Source organism: Salarias fasciatus, chromosome 5, assembly GCF_902148845.1.
Source record: "Salarias fasciatus chromosome 5, fSalaFa1.1, whole genome shotgun sequence".
NCBI lineage: Eukaryota > Metazoa > Chordata > Actinopteri > Blenniiformes > Blenniidae > Salarias > Salarias fasciatus.
Genome location: NC_043749.1, coordinates 2,145,372 through 2,164,107, shown reverse-complemented (window position 1 = coordinate 2,164,107; position 18,736 = coordinate 2,145,372). Strand labels below are relative to the sequence as shown.

Sequence of the window (18,736 nt, the reverse complement as noted above, 5' to 3'; positions counted from 1 at the left end):
GTCAGACGACCAGTTGGAGGAGAGGAGGTTTACCGACACATGGCAAGGAATTTTTAGCACCATGCGGAGAGCGGAACGACGGTCGCGGTCAGGACAACGTGTCTGGAAGGTCTTCTGTGAGTGAAGCGAAGTTTCCTATTCACATGGGAGGAAAAGTGCGACTTGTGTTTGATGACCTCTGAAAGTAGAGACAGGATTGTTGCAGTGCCGCTGTCTCGTCTCACAGTGTACAAGTTTGACCTTTCTTTTGTATTTTTCTTTAACAATCTTCTTCTGTAATGTTACAGTGGTTTTATCGGTTCTCTAACAAGAAAAATATGCGAGTTTGCATGTTCTTCCTACACCTCTGTGGGTTTTCTCCAGAAATTCTGGCTTTCTCTCTGAATCCAGAGACAATGCTTAACTTAATGAGTGATGTCAAAGCAGAATATGTAATGCGGCAAACATTTTCTGCCTTAAATTTTTTGAAATGCCACCTGATTGTGATGGAAAATTAAAGCTCTTACAAACTACTGACTGCAAGTTTAAACTTACTGAATACCATGTGTGAAAAGCATTCCAGTCATTAAATCATCAAACACCGATCCTAGTTCAGTGGACTGTCGTACCACAACTTCATGACCGTGACTTTGCAGCTGCACGTAAAAATGAAGGTCCATTCATTAGCTTCAGTGGCCAAGTGAACAGAAATGCTAATAATAAAAAGGATATAGTGAGCATGCCAGGACATGAGTTGGTGCTATTAGTTGTTTTGTTATGAAACCACACATGCACATGAGCGCAGAGAAGTAGAAGTACACAAACCGTGCAGGCCAAGTTGGATTGTGTTTCTGGGTAACTCTAAATTCTTAATCTACCAAGTACTTTGGACAATCCAGCATCCAGTCAGCAGCTTCAACGGCAAAGGGAGCAGGCTCCAATGTCACAATTAGCAAGTCTGCGGTTATGGAAATCACGATTTTGTTCTGTGAAGTGCAGCCCGGCTAGCTCAGTCGGTAGAGCATGAGACTCTTAATCTCAGGGTCGTGGGTTCGAGCCCCACGTTGGGCGCATTCCTTTATGCAGGCAGCACCTCGACGCCCCAAGAACGGTATGTGAAGATCCTGTTTGGTTACTTCAGCTTGGCGTTGAGCACCATCAGTCCTGAAACCCGACACCAGAAAGTCACCCAGCTCACTCAGCCCTCTCAACTCACACCTGCCTGTGAATTTTCAACCTCTGGACTTACGAAAAGCAGCAGTTGATGATCAGGAACAGTAGTGCAAGACTTTTCTGTACAAATTCCACTACTGGACTGGTCAGAACTTTGCTGTAGTGTAACTAGCTTGAAGCTAGTTAACCCTGATATTTCCGGTTTGCTGAGGTTATCTTGCTCGGATCATGGAGGTGGGACGCATGTTGGGCGCATGTCGCTTATTCTTGAAGGTCTCTCTGAATTAATTAAAATCTCTGTCAATGTCAGGTATAAACCTTTGAGGAGGTGTGATATCTAACAAATATTCATCCAAAAAACGTGAACAGGAAGAAAAGATACTGAAATTTATCATGACTGCAATCCAAAGCACCTCTGTGAAATTGTTGTAAAACTGTACAATATGGGACCTTTAAAGCAGCAGCATAAAGTCAACTAGAAGGAAAGCATCCAATGGATCAGGCCCCATTTTCACTTCAGCATTTTCAACATTGAAAAGGAAAAACTTTGTATTTCAGGGGTCTATTCACAAAAAATGGTGCTTGGAGTCACTGAATATGCAACTTTTTGAAAACAGCTCCCAAGCTGGATCACATCTTAGAAGTAAGATTGGTCAGTGTCGAGAAAAACAAAAATTCTCCAGAGAATTCTAAAGAATGTCTAAAAAAGCGATATGATCAAGTCCGATTCCATCGCCCACATTACGCTTCAAAGATCAAGGCAGCGGTGGTGATGAACTGGGAAGAAAGTCCATAAATAAATAATGTAGTAATAGTTTGATTACTCATCAGTCTAGCATTTCTCCTCGCATCCCCTCCCGGAGAAATGCAGGGCTCTGCCCACTGAGGTTAGACCCAGCCAATGAGATTATTTCCGCCTCCCGAGCAGCTCCGACTCTGAGACATGTTTGGATAAATAAAACATTTAATCTGCTGTGCGGATGTGTGCGCGTGCACCAGCAGGCGCCTCCGAACAGCATCGGGTGTTGTCTGCAGCTGCCAGGATCAGCAAGGCGCTAATCCTCGCTTCATTCTCAGGAGAGATGCGGGGGAACGACTTTGCGTGGCGCTCACCAGCGGCAGACCGAGTGCAGAGGTGTACAAAGGCGAAATGAAAAGCACCAGTCAGCTGTCCGTGGCAGTCCTGTCAGGTAGTAAACCTTTTCCTCAAGGCAGGGTAATGAAATAAGCCCTCCTGGGCCGCGTGGAGCTTTCAGTATTCAAGCCTGGCGCGGCTCTCTCTGGCTGCTAACCTCCGCGGAGAGTCAGAACTCCACTTCACAAGCAGATGTTCAATTAGAGGCAAATGAGGAAATTAGAGATCTGATGAGAAAAAATGCGAGCCGACGTTCAAACATGATAAACAATGTTTTTAATAAGTGTAACAGCATGCAGTCAGAGAGTGATTCCACTGGAATAGCAGTGATGAGCCGTCCGTGCGCACACATCATTTAATCGACACACTCTTTATTAATACACCTGTTTCCATAGAGCACTTATTAATTCTAAGCCCTCATAAAATTAAGCCCTGAGACATTTGACGGGACTCTTATTAAAATCTCTGTGAAACGGAACAAAGGTGTTGCGGAAAGACAAGAAAGATGTGTGATAAGTAAATTAATGCAAAGTTCAGAGCGATGCCTTTTTCGGCGGTTTTGGTGCTCTCCTGACACTGATGCTTTCTGGAGTACGTCTGGCGGAGCAGATGGGCCTATAAATGGAGATCACTCTGCGAGGCATCTCTTCTTATACGTGACAGCCATGCTTATTCGCTCTGAGGATGCAGGAGGGATATATAGAATATGCAACAGAGACGCGCGTACCGTGGGGTCACGACTACGGATAGAATCAGTCCAATCGGCCTTCAGGAAGTGTTACTCTGTCGACTAATGGACTAATCAACTTCCAGGTTGCGCAGGAAAATCTTTATCGTGAGATACTCCAAGCCTCGAGCGCCGCACCTACAAGCTCAGGCGTTGACGGAAACCACTTAAAAGCCCCGAACACACCTAGCAGATGAGATTGAAACCGCGGCAGGCATGAAGTGAGTCAGAGAACATCACCGACGTCGTGATTTCTCACGCTCGCTGATTCATGCTCTCCTCGGTGTCTGTGTCAATAATCTGGCATGAGTAAAAAGTGGGAATTAAAGTGGGCTCAAAGTGTACATCCCAGCTCAATTAGTGACGAGTGATAAAATAAGAAGTATGGGCGGAAGCTTCGGGTGATATTTGGGCCGATTTCCCAGCAGCGTTTCAGTTCAACGCAGCAAATTGCCCAGACTTTGAAACCACTGGCACCATTAGTGAGCCAGGCGGCCAGGTCGCGACCGCTTCGGAGTTTAGTGCTGTTTGCTTTATGACGAGTGGTGAGCGGGGTTTGGACACATTAAGCACAAAATGTCATCCTCTGTACTGAAAAGTCCATTTTGCGGAGTGATAGTCGGCCCAGAAGTCTGTATTTCACACAGCTTGATTAATGTCGGAACAAACATGGTGAATCTCCAAGCAACAGTCCAAGACATTATCCAGTATTTATTAATGATTCCCTTGTGAACCAATGAGATGGTCCATATGGAGTTCTCTCACAGGCAAATGTTAAGAACTACTTGTCTAAATGTAAAGACAGTATTTAATACACTAAAACTGGAGAATTAATAGTGATAAATGTAAAGATACTATGTTTATAGAAAACAGATACAAGCCAGGTTTACTGTTGGAAACATTAAGATGTTTGAGATTTTGTTTTATGTTTTCGTTTCACGTTTCCACAGCCGCGTTTTGAAATCGATGCCCATTTACACAGAAACAGCAGAAACGCTGGAGGCGATGTGGTTTTCATGTTGGGCCACTAGTGGATGCTGTTGTTTTTTAAAGTTGCTTTTGAAGTGACTCTGAGCACCGTGGTCCTGTCAGCAGGCATACAAACGCAGCAAAAGTTTTGCATTTTCACTTGAAGACGTGTGAATCTGTAGTTTATACAGGGAAGTGTCAGTATTTAAGTCTGGTTGGATATGTGATGGGCTGTCCTTGAGTCCGGCTATAAAGTAATAAAACCCTGAAGTGTTATCTCCCACCTGGGGGGGAGGCGCTCTCACAGGTCAAACTGGCTTTAAGGAGTATTCCTGTGAGGCCTGCACAGCTGTTCTACGGCTTTTTAAAAAAATTCTCGTGCATTTCCTCTGACATTTGACTTTGACTTCTACAGAAGCATTAAACAATAAAATCATAAAACTGTAAAAGTACAAAGCCAGATGCACACCCATCAGGTTTATTACCTCTGTAACCTCGTCTTCTCCCCTCAGAACAGCAATTCTAATACTGAAATATGACACAACCACCAGACAACTTTCAAAACACGCAAAATTTAAGGGACACAGATGAAAACTGTTTGGTTTTTTTTGTTGTTTGATCCATCAAACAGTCGGTATATTCAATATTTGATCTTCTTTACAATGGCAATGTCCTCAAAGAAATGACACAAATATAGGCCGAGTTTCAACCCAACTCCCCGGACGAGCCCCGTTTGCTGTGACCTGAACGGAGCAGGAACAGCGAAGGAAAAGCGATGAAAGAAATACGAAATGTAACCCAGAATAAATCTAACTTACATTCCAACGCTAAGGTTCTCAAAAATGGATGAGGGTTTGAAAGACTCCAGCATTCCAGGTGGGACGGGCACCACCGTCTTCAAACAAACACTTCCTGTAGGCGAACACAGTCCAGCGTCGAAGCTGCATGTGGGAATGAAAACTTGATTCAAGCCGAACAACAATCCCCAAATCTGGAGCAGGACTCTCACAACAAACTACGTACAGGACCAGAGTCAGTGCATGATGACAGTTTCTAACCACAAGCTGTCATTTTCTTTATATTTCTGTGATCCCCGGCTCTGGTGTTTTACCTAAAACTTTTGTTGCGATTTAGATGATTTAGATGTCCGTTAACATGACAACGGTACCTGGAACCACTGAAAATGCAACTTTTGCATGATTCTGAGTTCATGTTCTTCTGGGACGTGGTAGTTTTATGGTTGAGAATCACCCAGTATAACAATTCAACTCAGTGGTCTGTCCTTACAAATGTCTGAGTATGCTCCTTTCTTAATGTTTATAGCCTATTGTTCTCTGTGCATGTGTGTGTGGTTTAATTACAAAAACATACAGCAGCACAGACTAGTGGCCCAACATGCTAACTGCATTGTTTTGTTGATGCATAACTTGAAAAATATGTATTTAAAACAAAAAGCGACCTCTAAAAATGGTGGTATAGCTCATATTAGAAATGCATACAACATGGAAAGCGTGCTGCTTTTTTTCCCCCAAAGGTAATGCTGCGTATTTACTGTTCTCGGATGGGATTTAGCAGTGATCGTTCAGCCTGATCTGGCAGGAGCTGGACAGTCAGTCGGCAGTGAAGATTGTGCCGATAAGACTGACTCCTCACATATTGCATTTCTTATCTTTTCCAAACAAGCAGATGTAAAGATGTACAGTCTCAACATGCACACTGAGGTGTGTACTTACAGTATGTTTTGCAAGTCTGCGCTTCAAGAAAATATTGACTGAATTTCACGCCGGTGTTTGAGTTAAAGGGAAAAAAAAAAAACAAACCTGTCAAACTGTGTCTAATACTGACAAATAATACACAACTCATCCTTGCTCGATAACAGAGAGCAGATGTGAAGATCAAAGGCTACTCGCTCATCAAATCCAAATTTATCTGATGATCCCAGCACGTCAAACGCACGGCGCCGTCCCCCCCTGCTTGGAGCCACAAATACATCAAACCAGTGATTCATATTCATCTGCAATGCAGCGACTCTCCGGGCAGCCGGGGGCAAAGGTTCAGACGGAGAGAAAGAGGAAACTCGGGAAAGTTAAATCCGAAGAAAAGCTCTGAAAACTTGAAATATCTCTGAGAACTAATACATTCCAGCGTGGAGCTCGTGATTGTGAAGAAAATGAAAATGATGGTGGAGAACCGTGTGTGGCAGATGTGTCACTGCTACTGTGAATGAGTGTTTTCATGTCACTGAGGTTAAAACATGATTCATAAGTGTTTTCTATTCAACCGTTAATGAAAGTAATGCCGGTAGACAAGTGAAAATAAGTACATGCAAAAAGCCACCTGGTGAAGGACTGATGGGGGGGGGATATAATGTATATCAGAAGGGAGACGGATTTGTCACGACTGAAACTTCAAACAGTTTAGGTTTCCGCTTGATGGACTCCCCCTCGATGGGCTTTGACTTCTGCCTGCCGGTCTCCATCGCCAGCATTAATTGATCGTGCCGTTGCTCTCGGAGAACATCACAATGATTTGTGGATCAATTTACCTCCCAGCTATTGCTTGGCCACACGTCAAACCCCGCACTTTATCACTCACAGGAACAATATCCCCTCGAAGTCATTAGAGCTCGCATCATGTGAGGCCGCACGCGCTTCCTCCTCAATCACGCCAAGTGAACATTTGCTAAATTGGTTGATTTTTTTTTTTTTTTATGAAGCAAAATGATTGTAGAGATTGTTAAAAGTGCAGTGCTGACTTTAGACTAAACTCAAATAAATCTCAGACCATGCGATACAGCGAAGTGGGAGATGTTTGCCGAGATTAGGTCGGAGCCCTCTTTACCTGCGTCGGCCGCGCTGCTCGCCGGGATTATTTTTATCTGGAAGAGCTGTGGCTGATATCATTTTTCAAAGTGAGAATCCGCCAGCGCAGCATGAGTAATCCATCTTGGTTCCTCTGACAATTTCCTGTGGAACATGTGTGTGCTCTTTATTCCTGAAGGGATACCTCAGCAGCACACGAGTGGAGATGAATATCTCTGGAAGGAGAGGAGAGGATGGGGAGGGCTTATAAACCAGGAGAGCAATTTGTGATTAAAGGAATCCTGTGGAGGTACCAACCCCCCCCACACCCCCACCCCACCCGCATCCCTCCCACCTCCCCCGAAACCCCTCCTCCGTGTGGGCTGCGGGCCAATAAACTCCCTCTCCTCGCAATGCAATTACCGAAACAATCACGTGGCGTTCCACAGGCGGGAATTAAGACGTTCTCAATCAGCCTGCTTCATTAAGACACCTTCCTATTAAAAATGCACACTTTTTTTTACCACAGCATTTATTCTGAAAGGATTCATTTACGCTGAGGTCCTCAGACACTTCACTGTGCTCTGTGTGTGTGTGTGTGTGTGTGTGTGTGTGTGTGTGTGTGTGTGTCTTTTTCACTATGCCTTGAGGTACAACCTTTAATCTTGTGCTCTTTCACCTCCTTTTATTGTCAAAAAGAGACCAGATATGCTTATTGATTCAACTTTTTTTTTTTTTTTTTTGGGGGGGGGGGGTTAAAAAAAGATAATTAAGGGGCACTATCTGGATTTTGATTAATTTCAATTTAATTCAATTTTATTTTTACAGCGCCAAATAAAACACAGTCATTTTAAGGAATTATTTTACAGATCCATTTTTTTTTTTGGTTTAGTATTTAAATTGCCAAATTTGATCAAATGTATTAGTATTTTTGGACATTCATGGGCATCTTTGTTGCATCTTTAATTATTTCAGATGAGATTTGTTTGGGGAAGAAGATAGTTTAGCAATTCAAATCGTTGTGCTTCCATCTTTTACACTAATACAGTGTGTGTGAAAGTGTGCGGATGTCACTGAACCCCACATGGTTCCTGGGAGGTTGAACACCTCGCGTGGCTGAAATCCCCATCAGGGATGACTGTGAGAATATAAAGCACTCTGACTAATGAAGCCGTCAGATGACTCCATCAGTGAAATCCATGTGTGACACATCTCAAGTCGTATATTTTGTTGCGAATGCTGGCTTGCTGCATGGCTGCGTCAATATCTCAGCTCGGTTCTCAGTGTTGAGTTCTGTCTGTCTGCTACTCTTAAGTGATTTTGTAAATATAACCTTCACACCTGAAACAACACAAAAAGTGAAATTGTTTACCACTTTAGAAGTTGAATAGGGTTTTAGTTTAGCTTGTGAACTTGTAAAAACAGATGTTTGGAAAGTCACTTGTCCTGTTGTTAAAGTTTAAAAGGTGAAAATTTCAATGTTTCTCTTGATTGACTTCTGCTGATCAACAGTTCAGGGTCTCATCTTCTATTCATGCTGCATAATTTGTCAAATATTTGTGACATTTCAGGGCTGCAGGTCGCTCGCTCTTTCACTCTGCAGCAGCTGTGCTTTTGAAGTATGTTCAGAATGTAGTTTAAGCGTCATCCCGGTTCAATAGGAAAGGCCTTCCTTGAATATTTTCTCTAAAACCTGTTCATAGTGCTCAGAAAAGTTTATATCCTCTGTATTTAGTTCTGGGACACTAAAATAGTTCATCTTGGATAACCAGCTGAGTGCAACACTTCAGTTGTTCAGTGTTGGAACCTTTTTAAAACACCTCACAACAAGTACATTTGTTGTAAATAGCTGTGCGTGTTTATAAAATCAGGAACAAGAACTTTTGTATTTCTAGATTTTGCCAATCTATTGATTTGGAAGTGTCCTTCATAAACCTGATGGCATATTGTTGGACAAATCACAATAATCAATGTCAGAATCTTGAGTTCATGGTGTGGGAGCTGTTTGGTCGGAGTGTCAACGAGCTGCAGCTCAACAAGAAGTCCCTCTATTTCAGATTCCCACAAAGTTTTTCTTCTTCCTTCCACCTCCAGCTTGCCCAACTTGTTTGGTTGTCCAGCTGTATGGACAGCGGTGTAGCGAGTCGTGCTTCGGTAAACTCTAATCAATCACACACAGCAGATATCGTAAAGATTACCCATCTGCTCTCTGAGAAGGTCAAAATCATGATGAATACGAAAGCTCGCAAACAATCGATTGTCGAAAACATCGCATTTGCTTCTGAATGTTTCTCACATAAAAGCACAAAAAACAGTTTTCCTGTGACATGTTGGGTCAACGGGGCCGAACGCTCTCGCCACAGTCCTCTTCTCCCCACCGGAACAAAGTTCAGAGGAGGAGCGCTGACTTTGTGTCGACCGCCCGCCGTCACCCTCTCCACGGCGCCGCTGGCCACAACGGCACCTGTTACACTGTTGTTTAGCTTTTGAGTGACACCTCCGAAAGATCCCTGCCACACGGGCCTTTTCCACGCGATTGACAGTAATAACGTGTGAGGCGCAGCGCTTTCTCACAGTTGAAAAACTGGCAGGGCAGAGTGTGATTGAGCTGCATAATAACTGAACACAGAGGGGGAGTGAAGTGTGCTTTCTCAGGCTATCAGATGCTCTAATGTAATCAGACTGAGCGCTGCTGGATTTTCAAGCAAAACTTTCTTGTTTTAGTTTCTGCACCTTATTTTTTCAGAGGTTTTAAAGTCTTTTCAGGTCAAGGGGCCAAATACAGCCTATTTTAGCTTTGAGTGGGCCAGTAAAATGGCAGAGTAGTATTATAACAGCTAAGCCCCCATCTGTGCAATCAAATAAAGCCCATTTTAACAATGCTCCCTGGCACGAAATGTCCAAAAAAAGCAAGTCCTTCAAAGAGCAGCAATTCGCAGGCATCAGCTTGCCTGGGTGTTCAGATTTACCTTCACGGCGCGTCTTTGATTCTGATGCTACTTTGTTAACAGCGAGGCAGCTCGGTTTTACTGGCGCTTCACTGGCTGGCGTTATGGCTTAATAGAACATTATGAGTCAATGCTTTAATTGAAAAAGCATTCTCTTTTCTTCTGTCCATGTCATCCACACCAGAAGACATTTCTGTTGAAGACATGGAAACACTGTCGAAACATGTCAGAAAGTCATGTCAGAAAGCAAGCCGACTGGCCTGAACAGAAGAAAAGAGACTACTTGTAAACTTGTAAAAGTGTGCTGCATGCGGCCTCTGAACTAAAATTAGTCTGACACCTCTGAAAGAGTGAATAGTTAGCTTGAAGTTAAACTCGCAAAAGGTTCAGTTTGCTGACTCGTTCGTATCGTACCAGTCCTCCTCCTTTCACTCACCTCTTCACGCCCCCCCTCGGCGTTAATCATCTGGCGTCCGTGATGTGATGCTCTGATCATCGCTGCGACTAATCATCCGTGCGACAAGGTGAGAGTCGCTGGTCCAGGTCCAGCTGCAGCCCAGAGGATCGATACCAATTACACCTGTATTGAAGAGTTGTCACAGGTGAAGGCCCAGGTGTTGTGTGTTTTATCCTGCGTCAGCCCCCACAGCTTTGTTGACGAGGTGAAAAAACAACAAGACGGGAACCTCAAAATGTAAAAGAAGGGAACATTGTGCTTTCTGATGGAGCGTTAACCTTGACGCTGATTGTTCTACAAAACAACGGGAAAAAGACGGCGGAGCTGGCGTTCTGCGCCGTCCTGTGCTGGATCGGCCTGATTTAAGCCGCTGACAAGGCCGTTTCTCGGCAGCGCGGCACGCACTGCGGGGAACCTCGGCACAGACAGCCTTTCAATTTATCTCACACCGCCTTCCTCCTCTCTCCCCTCCACAAAGGCGGACCGGAGCATAGATCAAACACCTGAAGTTCGGTCCCGCCCCCTTTGTCCCGGCTCAGATGATACGGTGACCTCTCCTCGTCCCCTCCCCCGTCCTCGCCCGCAGGCGCCGTTAGCAACGCCACGCGTTCTGATACAATTATGATTAGAAGCGCGGCCCCGCAGGTAGGTCGACGCCTTATCTGAGAGCTTAGCACGGCGGCTAACACTGTATCACACACTGCCCCTCCACAGCCTCTTTTCTTCCTGGTGAACTGCTTTTTGGAAGCTAATGTGCCGAGCAGTGTGTGTGTGTGTGTGTGTGTGTGTGTGTGTGTGTGTGTGTGTGTGTGTGTGTGTGTGTGTGTGTGTGTGTGTGTGTTTGTGTGCACGGACAGAGGCAATAATCTTTGTGTACAAAAGAGCGTAGCTGGGACTAATTATTCGGTGAAACCACGCCGATCGCGCTTCCTGTGCTCTCACGGATGAGTAATCCCACTGATAGAATCTTAACCCCCATTTTCACAAGCCCGGCTCTTTATTTACCCCGTTAATTAAGTAGAGTGGAGCTGGGGGAGGGCGGACGGTTGGGTGGGATGGGTTCCTATCCCTGCAGTCGTGCCGCCAATCATCCGAGACGTCCTGTCAAGCATCCGACGCCGGTCCCGTTGGAACGGTCGGACTTTACGAGAGATTCATCGACAGCGGTGACAGCTTTAGTGTGTTTTTTAAAAAGTTAACTTGGTTTCGAAGGCCTCGCTTACACAACAACGTTTCAAATCAAAGAGCGTCATTGTTTATTTTTAATTTAGAAAAGTTTCACGCTTGCATGGCTACGTTTTTAAAATTATGTCCGTTTACACGACGGTGGCAGAAACGCTGAAAATGAAGCCAGGCCACTAGAGGGTTTTGTTAATATATATTTTTGTACATTTGTTTTCATTTTGATCTTATCTACTGATACTGATCTTTAAAAATGTTGTGATCTTCAGGCTAAAAGCAGATAGATAAACAGCTAAGCCAGTCACAGCTTTGAGGAAAAGAAAGGAAGAAAAAGAACAAACAAGACAAAAATTACAATGAAAGAACAGCAAAGAAATCAAAGGAAGAAAAATATAGGAAAAAGAAGACAAAAAGGAAAATAAAGAAGGAAATTGCTAGTACAGCTAAAGCTGTTGTAACCATTTGGAAATCTACAGCAGCAGCAAACTGCAAAATAGTTAAAGAGGCTAAAATACCCAAGGTATATAAAAAGTGGCAAAATCCATGGAAAAGAAATAAATTTAAAATGACCACAGCAGCTAATGTAATAAAATGTATTTGAATTGTTCTTGTGACACTTAATTAAGGAAATGTTATTTTTCGGTGTCTTAATTTCAGATAATTAGCATAACTTGTGACAAATTGAATTCATTGGAAAATTGTGAAAACAGCTGTTTTGGTCATAGAGATTACAGACCTCTGGAACAAGTTGGATTGCTAATATGGCGACTCTTCACTGTAGAACTCTTCAATTCCAGGAGAATTTGGACTGGGAGTCATGTCTCATGTGCAGGAGAACTGTTTGAGCGCTTGTACAGTAGCAGCATTTTCAGGAAGTTGCATCTTGGAAACCGTTATCAAAAACGCTACGAAGATTTTCCTTTCCCACTAGAAAAGACTGTCGTCTAAACAAGGCCTAGAACTGTTTTTCCCCCCTTTTTCCTTCTCGTTCGTTCATTATTTTATTGTGACCGTTTTCTCTTATCAAACTGATCAAAGAAACATCAAAACAAGGTATCCAAGTGGCTTCTTTTTCCATGGCGGGGTAGCTTACAAAAGCCATCGTCTGTGTGTTGGCAGCGTCTCAAAGAGACTGTAAAGGAAATCACAAAAAAAGCTTTTTTTCCCCTTCTCCTCGCCATTTCCACTTCACAGTGCTCCACGACGGCTCCTCTGTGACTGATGTTATTTGTCTCTTTCATCTTGTCACAGAGCGAGGAGGAGGAGGAGGAAGGAGTGGGGGGAACGGGGGTCCTCTCGAGGCTTGATCCGGCCCAAAACACACACCTGTGTTTATTCAGGATTACACGAGTGCATGAGGGCCTCTCGCTGTGTTCAAAATAATCGCCTCCTTTCAGGAGAATTACAGCCGCGTCCATTAAACCTGTGTGAGGCTGGGATGAAAGCAGGGCCACTCCTGATTTGGTCTCACCTGTGAATTATTGATACCTGCCCCCTGTCCCTCCTCCTCCTCTTCTTCTTCCTGGTGGGAAACGTCTCCTCTGGCGATGCTTGAGACTGTAGAATATGTTTTACTCTGCTTTCACGGCAACATTTCAGATAAAAAGGCATTGCTTTTGTGCTGTTTCACAAAAGTTTCAAAGGAAGTTTGTTTACATGTAAATTGGCAGAAATGCTAAAAAGGATGTAGTGAGCATGACAGGCAACAAGTTGGTGCTGTTGGTTGTTTCTTCATGAAATCACTCATTCATATGAGTACACAAACATTCATACAGATCAAGCTGGATTGCCATTCTGGGTAAATCTACATTCTAAATCTGTCTAAGTATTTTGGACAATCCAACATTCAGTCAGCAGCTTCAACGGCAAAGGGAACAGACGACAATGTCGCAATTAGCACGCCTGGGATTCCAGAAATCGCGACAAAAACCTCACTCTTGTAGCCCGGCTAGCTCAGTCGGTAGAGCATGAGACTCTTAATCTCAGGGTCGTGGGTTCGAGCCCCACGTTGGGCGCATACCTTTATGCAGGCAGCACCTCGACTCAGCAAGAACGGAATGTGAACATCCTGTTTGGTTACTTCGGCTTGGCGTTGAGCACCGTCAGTCCTGAAATCCTACACCAGAAAGTCACTCAGCCTTCTCAACCAACACCTGCCAGTGAATTATCAACCTCTGGACTGACGGAAAGCAGCAGGTGATGCTCAAGAGCAGCATTACAAGAATTTTCTCTACAAACAGCACAATTACCACTACTGGAGTGGTCAGAACTTCACACAAGCATAACTGGCTTGATGCTAGTTCACCCTGACATTTCTGGTTTGCTGTGTTATCTTGCTCGGATCATGGAGGTGGGCTCAGTTTGTGGAAGCTGAGACCATGATGGCATGTCGTGCAGACAGTGTGTGCAGGAGCTAAAACGTGCTGATCACAACCCTGCTGTCTCCTCCTGCTGCGCCTCAGTCGACTTCTCGCTGCATCTGACCTCATCTGCTCCTCTATTAGCTTCAAGCTGATGTGACAAACACTTACGCAGACAGCCGGTCGGCTCTTTTTATTTCTAGGACATAAAAGTGGCTCCACGGTCTTTGTGTGAAGCCACAGGAAAGAAAGGGGAAAAAAGCGCACGGTGCAGCGAACGGTCGAGATCGGCCTCCGCTCTTCAGGAGGGCTCTGGAGGATTTACCTCTCTTTGTGTTTGCATGCAGCATTTGCTCTCCACAGAGCAGTTTTTTTTTTTTTTTGTGTTCCACGAGTCACATGACGGCTCTATTGTCCCCGAGGAAAAGGAGATTGTGGAAACACACAGCGCATCGGTGCACAAATGCAGGGAACTCAGTTATGTTGAACTATCGCTGCAAGCCTCGATTTGGCAGAATTGAATGAGGTCAAGGCTCGTTCTTGGAAAAATAGTAGGTCTAAACTAGCAAACGTCTCACTAGTGAATTGATGTGGTGATAACTGGCCGCCGTGGTCTTACCTGAGTCATCAAAGCAGCATTGCAATAAACACGGACGGCCGGCGACACGTTGTGATTAACGCGTCGCCGTGTTTTTAATTGTGCTTACTCCGCTGCCACTGCCAGGCAGGTCCGAGGCCTGTGGTGCCATTTAATGGGCCATTTTCTTGCAAATTTATCAGCCCGCAGGTCTGATGTCATTAACAGCGTGCCTTCCCACGCCGCGACATGCCCTCGCCTAACTGATGGTCGTCGCCGGCTTCCTCCGAGTTCAGCACTTTCTCTTCCCGTGCTGATACGAAGCAAGAAGTCTGCACTCAGCAGCATCATGTGGCTTCACTTTCACTTCCACTAACCGTCTGTGCACTTTCTTATCACTTTCACCGCTTGGGAGGGAAAAAAAAAAAAAAAAAAAAGCAGCAGGGGATAACGTCAAAGCGCACCACGGTGGATCTGTCGCATTTCACGAGCACGTGCACATAAATGCAACCCAGAGAGAACTCCACTCGGGTAGTAACAATGAAAGCGGATGAACTGCCGGTGTGTCGTGTGTCACATCTGCTGCGGCTTTCAAACTCCCCTGCATTTGAGCTCTGCCGCAATCCATGAGCACCGATAACTTCAGAAGTGCTGATTTAAATACATTTGTTGCTCGGTCGCGTTGCTAATTGATTCTGCAAGGCGATAGATGCTAACAGGTGAAGTAGAAAATGCTCAAACATCCAACCTGGAAAGGTTAAAGCTGAGTTTAAAATAATGCAACACTTGGTCGGTGTTCTTGAATTTCTACTTTATTCCCGTCCCCACTGGGGCTGGGTACGCTTCACATTTGAACCGATGTGGTACCAAATCCCAGTACCTGGGAATCGGTACTGATACTCAACGGTACCCGTTTTCAGTATTTTTGTGTGTGTTTATGTAGCAATAAATGTAAATTTGCTGCTGCCTGGTAAGGTCTTGGTCTTCTTGAAGTCTTGGTCTTGGGATGCTCTGTTCTTGGTCTTGACTCGGTCTTGCGTTAAATGGTCTTGACTGCAACACCATGACGACAGCCACCATGTACAGTACATGCTTGTCACCTCAATCCTCAGTCCTCAGCTTACACATTAGACACACGTGCTCATATTTCCACACGAGCATGGTGTTGCTGGTTTAACTCCACTGTGTAAACCCACATGATTAACTTCTCATGGTAAGGTTGAGACCTCACAGAGCATCATGGAGGAGAACAAACAATATGACAATCCAACACTCCCCCCATGAGCAACAGCCCAGAAGAAAAACAGTTCTAACAGAAAGAAGACTCCAACAAAGAAGTCTCTGGCTGCCGTCTGCCTCAAGTGATTTTTATGGAGCTTAAATTGCAAATTTCAGCTCAGTGTTTTGATTCTTGGCCCAAACCTTGACTTTCTCAGCTCGGTCTCAATACGCCCATACTGCAGTTTTCAGACAACCGGCAGCTGCCTTCAATGGAAGGCTGTGTTTTTTTTTCTTCTTTTTTAACAGCCCATTAAACTGCACTTGACGGCAGGAAAACAAAGTTAGCAAAGAGAACATGGCAAAGCAATTATCTGCTCAAGACTCAAGGATGAACTAACAGCAAAACTTTGTGATCATGAAGCCAAAACACTTGGGTTAAAGGTGCAAAAATGTCACACAACGTTCTTCCCTCCCCCTCCTCCCATTCGGAGAGTGTCGCACAGGTTGCTGGTTTCGGTGAATTTATACAGTTTAGAGGTGTCATAACACAGCTGGTGGCGCACTGCGCACGGCTGGCAGAGCAGACTTAAAATATGGAGTGCTGCGAGCTTCTCTGGCAAAATTGGGAACTCATGCATGATTGGCTTTGGAACCAGGAAGTAGTGAATGCCGAGCCCCGCCCACTGAAATTGTTCTGGCCCGTACCTATCAGTTTGAAAGGAAAAAATGGACGAAGACATTGTTGATGGACAGAACAGATTGTTTAAAGAGAATGTTTCAATAAAAAAATCAATAAATGGGGATGATCTTAATCATTTTAAGTAAATTTCTGTCTTATGGCTTCTTTAACGTATCTGATAGCAGTCACAAAATTAGCCATAACACAGATAAATTGACCAACCAATACACTTACAATAACTGATAAGATCTTTATGACTGAAAAAAAATGTTAAATATATGGTGCTGTATGACCCCAACAATTAGCTTACAACGTTTTCCTTCAGAGTGTCATCACTTCCCGTCCATATTGTCCTGATCCTGGTCCTGGTCCTGGTCCTGGTCCTGGTCCTGGTCCTGGTCCTGGTCCATATGCTCCTGGACTTTGTAGTTTTAGAGTTGGCAGTCACACATATTAACATTCCAACTCTCCATACAAATTCTTGTTCTCCAATTGTTCCCTCTTGTTGTCATGTGAAGGAGGCCCAAAACTCACTAAAAACAGAACCAGGGCACTCGAAGGCAAAGCAAAGTTCCACCACAAACACCTGCAGCGTTCTCTTGAATTGATCTGTAATGGCCTCCATCTTCATGTCGCGTACGGATCAGCCCATGACTCAGTTTCCTTTGACTCCTTGGAATGGTGCAGTGGACAAACAGAAACCTTTGAGCAGCCTCACATCATCTTTTTCTGGCTCACAATCAGGCGTTTTACATTTCCAGTTTGCAGAATCAGCAGAGCATTCCACATCATTAGAATTCAGCCGGCTTTGATGAGGCGCTGCACCCTTGATTTCCCACAGTACTTTGCTTTCAAGGGCACAATTTGCATTTTTTGCTTGTTATTTAGAAAATGTCAACTTTTGTTAAGGCCTCTTCGACCTTTTTTTTTTCTTGAAGTTCTCGTGGTCATTGTATAAAGGGCATGAAAACACTGTTGTCCCACATATCTTAAAGTCACACGCAGAATTAATCAGCCCCGGAAATACGGTGCGATTTGCCATCGTTGTCATCCGTGAAGGAGCATAAGTTAATTAGAGGCCCTGAGAAACTCTCTTTGCTCTGGATTAGTCAGTGATCTCAGTGGTTCTCAACCTAAGGTCCAGGTTCCCCTTGGTCTTTGTCTGGTCTTTTGAATTAGATTTGCTTCCATCACAGAAAACGAGAAGGATACACTGTTTTTGTAATGTTTTGACAAATCAGAGATCATCAGACATACTTTCATAGACCTAAGCTGGAGTTTTTCCAAAGGAAATACACTGGAATTTACAGACTTTTTTTTCCTCCTGCTGCAACATAGAACCATTTTAAAGAGCCACATGTGGCTCCTGAGCCGCAGGCTGCAGATGAACTGTTGAACCCGAGTCAGTGATCTAAATGTCCGTTTCCCTTCTGACCACAGGGTGGCCATTCTGGAGAATGGTAACCTTCGGATCTGGAACGCCACCAAGTCGGACGCGGGCGTCTACACCTGTATGGCCAGGAACCAGTTCGGCATGGCGAGCAGCTCAGGAAGCATCACCATTAAAGGTATTTCCTGTTTCCTCCTCACATTTCATCACCGTCTCCTTCTTTCTTTATAGAACTCAGCCAGCAGGTGCTCTTGACCAGTAAAGCCCTGAATACACCTTTTCTAATACATTTTTTGCGCTGTGGCAGCATGCAGAGCTGTTTGATATTTCATTCTGCTGCTTGAAAAGCTAACCTGGAGTGTTGGATTCCATCAATAAAGGAAGACCGGTTCTGACACATCTCCTCTCATAGTCACACGAGTAGACTTTTTTTTTTTTTTTTCCACTCTGTTGTCATTAATGGAGACAGAAGCACCTGGGTTACGCCGTGTGTTTACAGAGATGTTGAAAGCCGCCGGGGTGGCTTCCTGTACAAGTCAAAGTCCTGGTGTTGTTGGATCATCTGGGCTGGGGATTGGATTCCTGCCCCGCTGCTGTGACTTATTATACTTCATTAAAAATGGATGCGAGCTGGGTACAAAGTGCGCCACACGGACTGCCTGTATCCTGCACATGCTGCAGTTCCTCCGTCCTGTTTCCACCGGGGGATAGTCTTCACACCTCCTCACCTTCCTCTGGGGCTCGCTGACATATTCGGTGAACTATACCCTCGCCGCGACCCCCTTTCTGTTGGCCCGGTTCATTTGTGTTATTGTGATTTGTTCTGCCGCGACCTTCCCCGTCAGGCTTTGGGAGATTTATAGAATTATCGATCCGCAGTGTATCGGCCTCGGGGAACAAAGTTCTGGTCTCGTATTTCAAAAGCTCTTAGCACAGATTTACATGTCCAATTCCAGAAAGGAGGCAATAATGTGCAACTCATTTAAATACAAGTCAGAACAGTTCAAGCCATGTGACATATCGACTGCTCAAGCAGGGACATTTTATTGAATTTTAAAAGTATGTACATTTCATATCGGATTGGAATATTAAGCGATGTTACACTGAGCTGCTTCGGGCTGTAAATGTCAATCAGAAG

General features: G+C 44.5%; 1 protein-coding gene and 2 non-coding genes across 5 annotated transcripts in view; all 3 read left to right on the top strand.

The window, feature by feature from the left end:
- Positions 1-18,736, top strand: part of cntn4 (contactin 4) — a 200,745-nt gene that overhangs the window by 155,869 nt on the left and 26,140 nt on the right. For all 3 annotated transcript variants that reach the window (XM_030091110.1, XM_030091111.1, XM_030091112.1), the window contains one exon: positions 17,649-17,776. In XM_030091110.1, coding sequence (XP_029946970.1) covers positions 17,649-17,776 — 128 coding nt within the window. The remainder of the gene's footprint in view (positions 1-17,648; positions 17,777-18,736) is intronic.
- On the top strand, positions 978-1,050 carry trnak-cuu (transfer RNA lysine (anticodon CUU)). The gene has a single exon. It is a non-coding gene; the product is annotated as a tRNA-Lys (tRNA).
- trnak-cuu (transfer RNA lysine (anticodon CUU)) lies at positions 13,314-13,386 on the top strand. Its single transcript has one exon. It is a non-coding gene; the product is annotated as a tRNA-Lys (tRNA).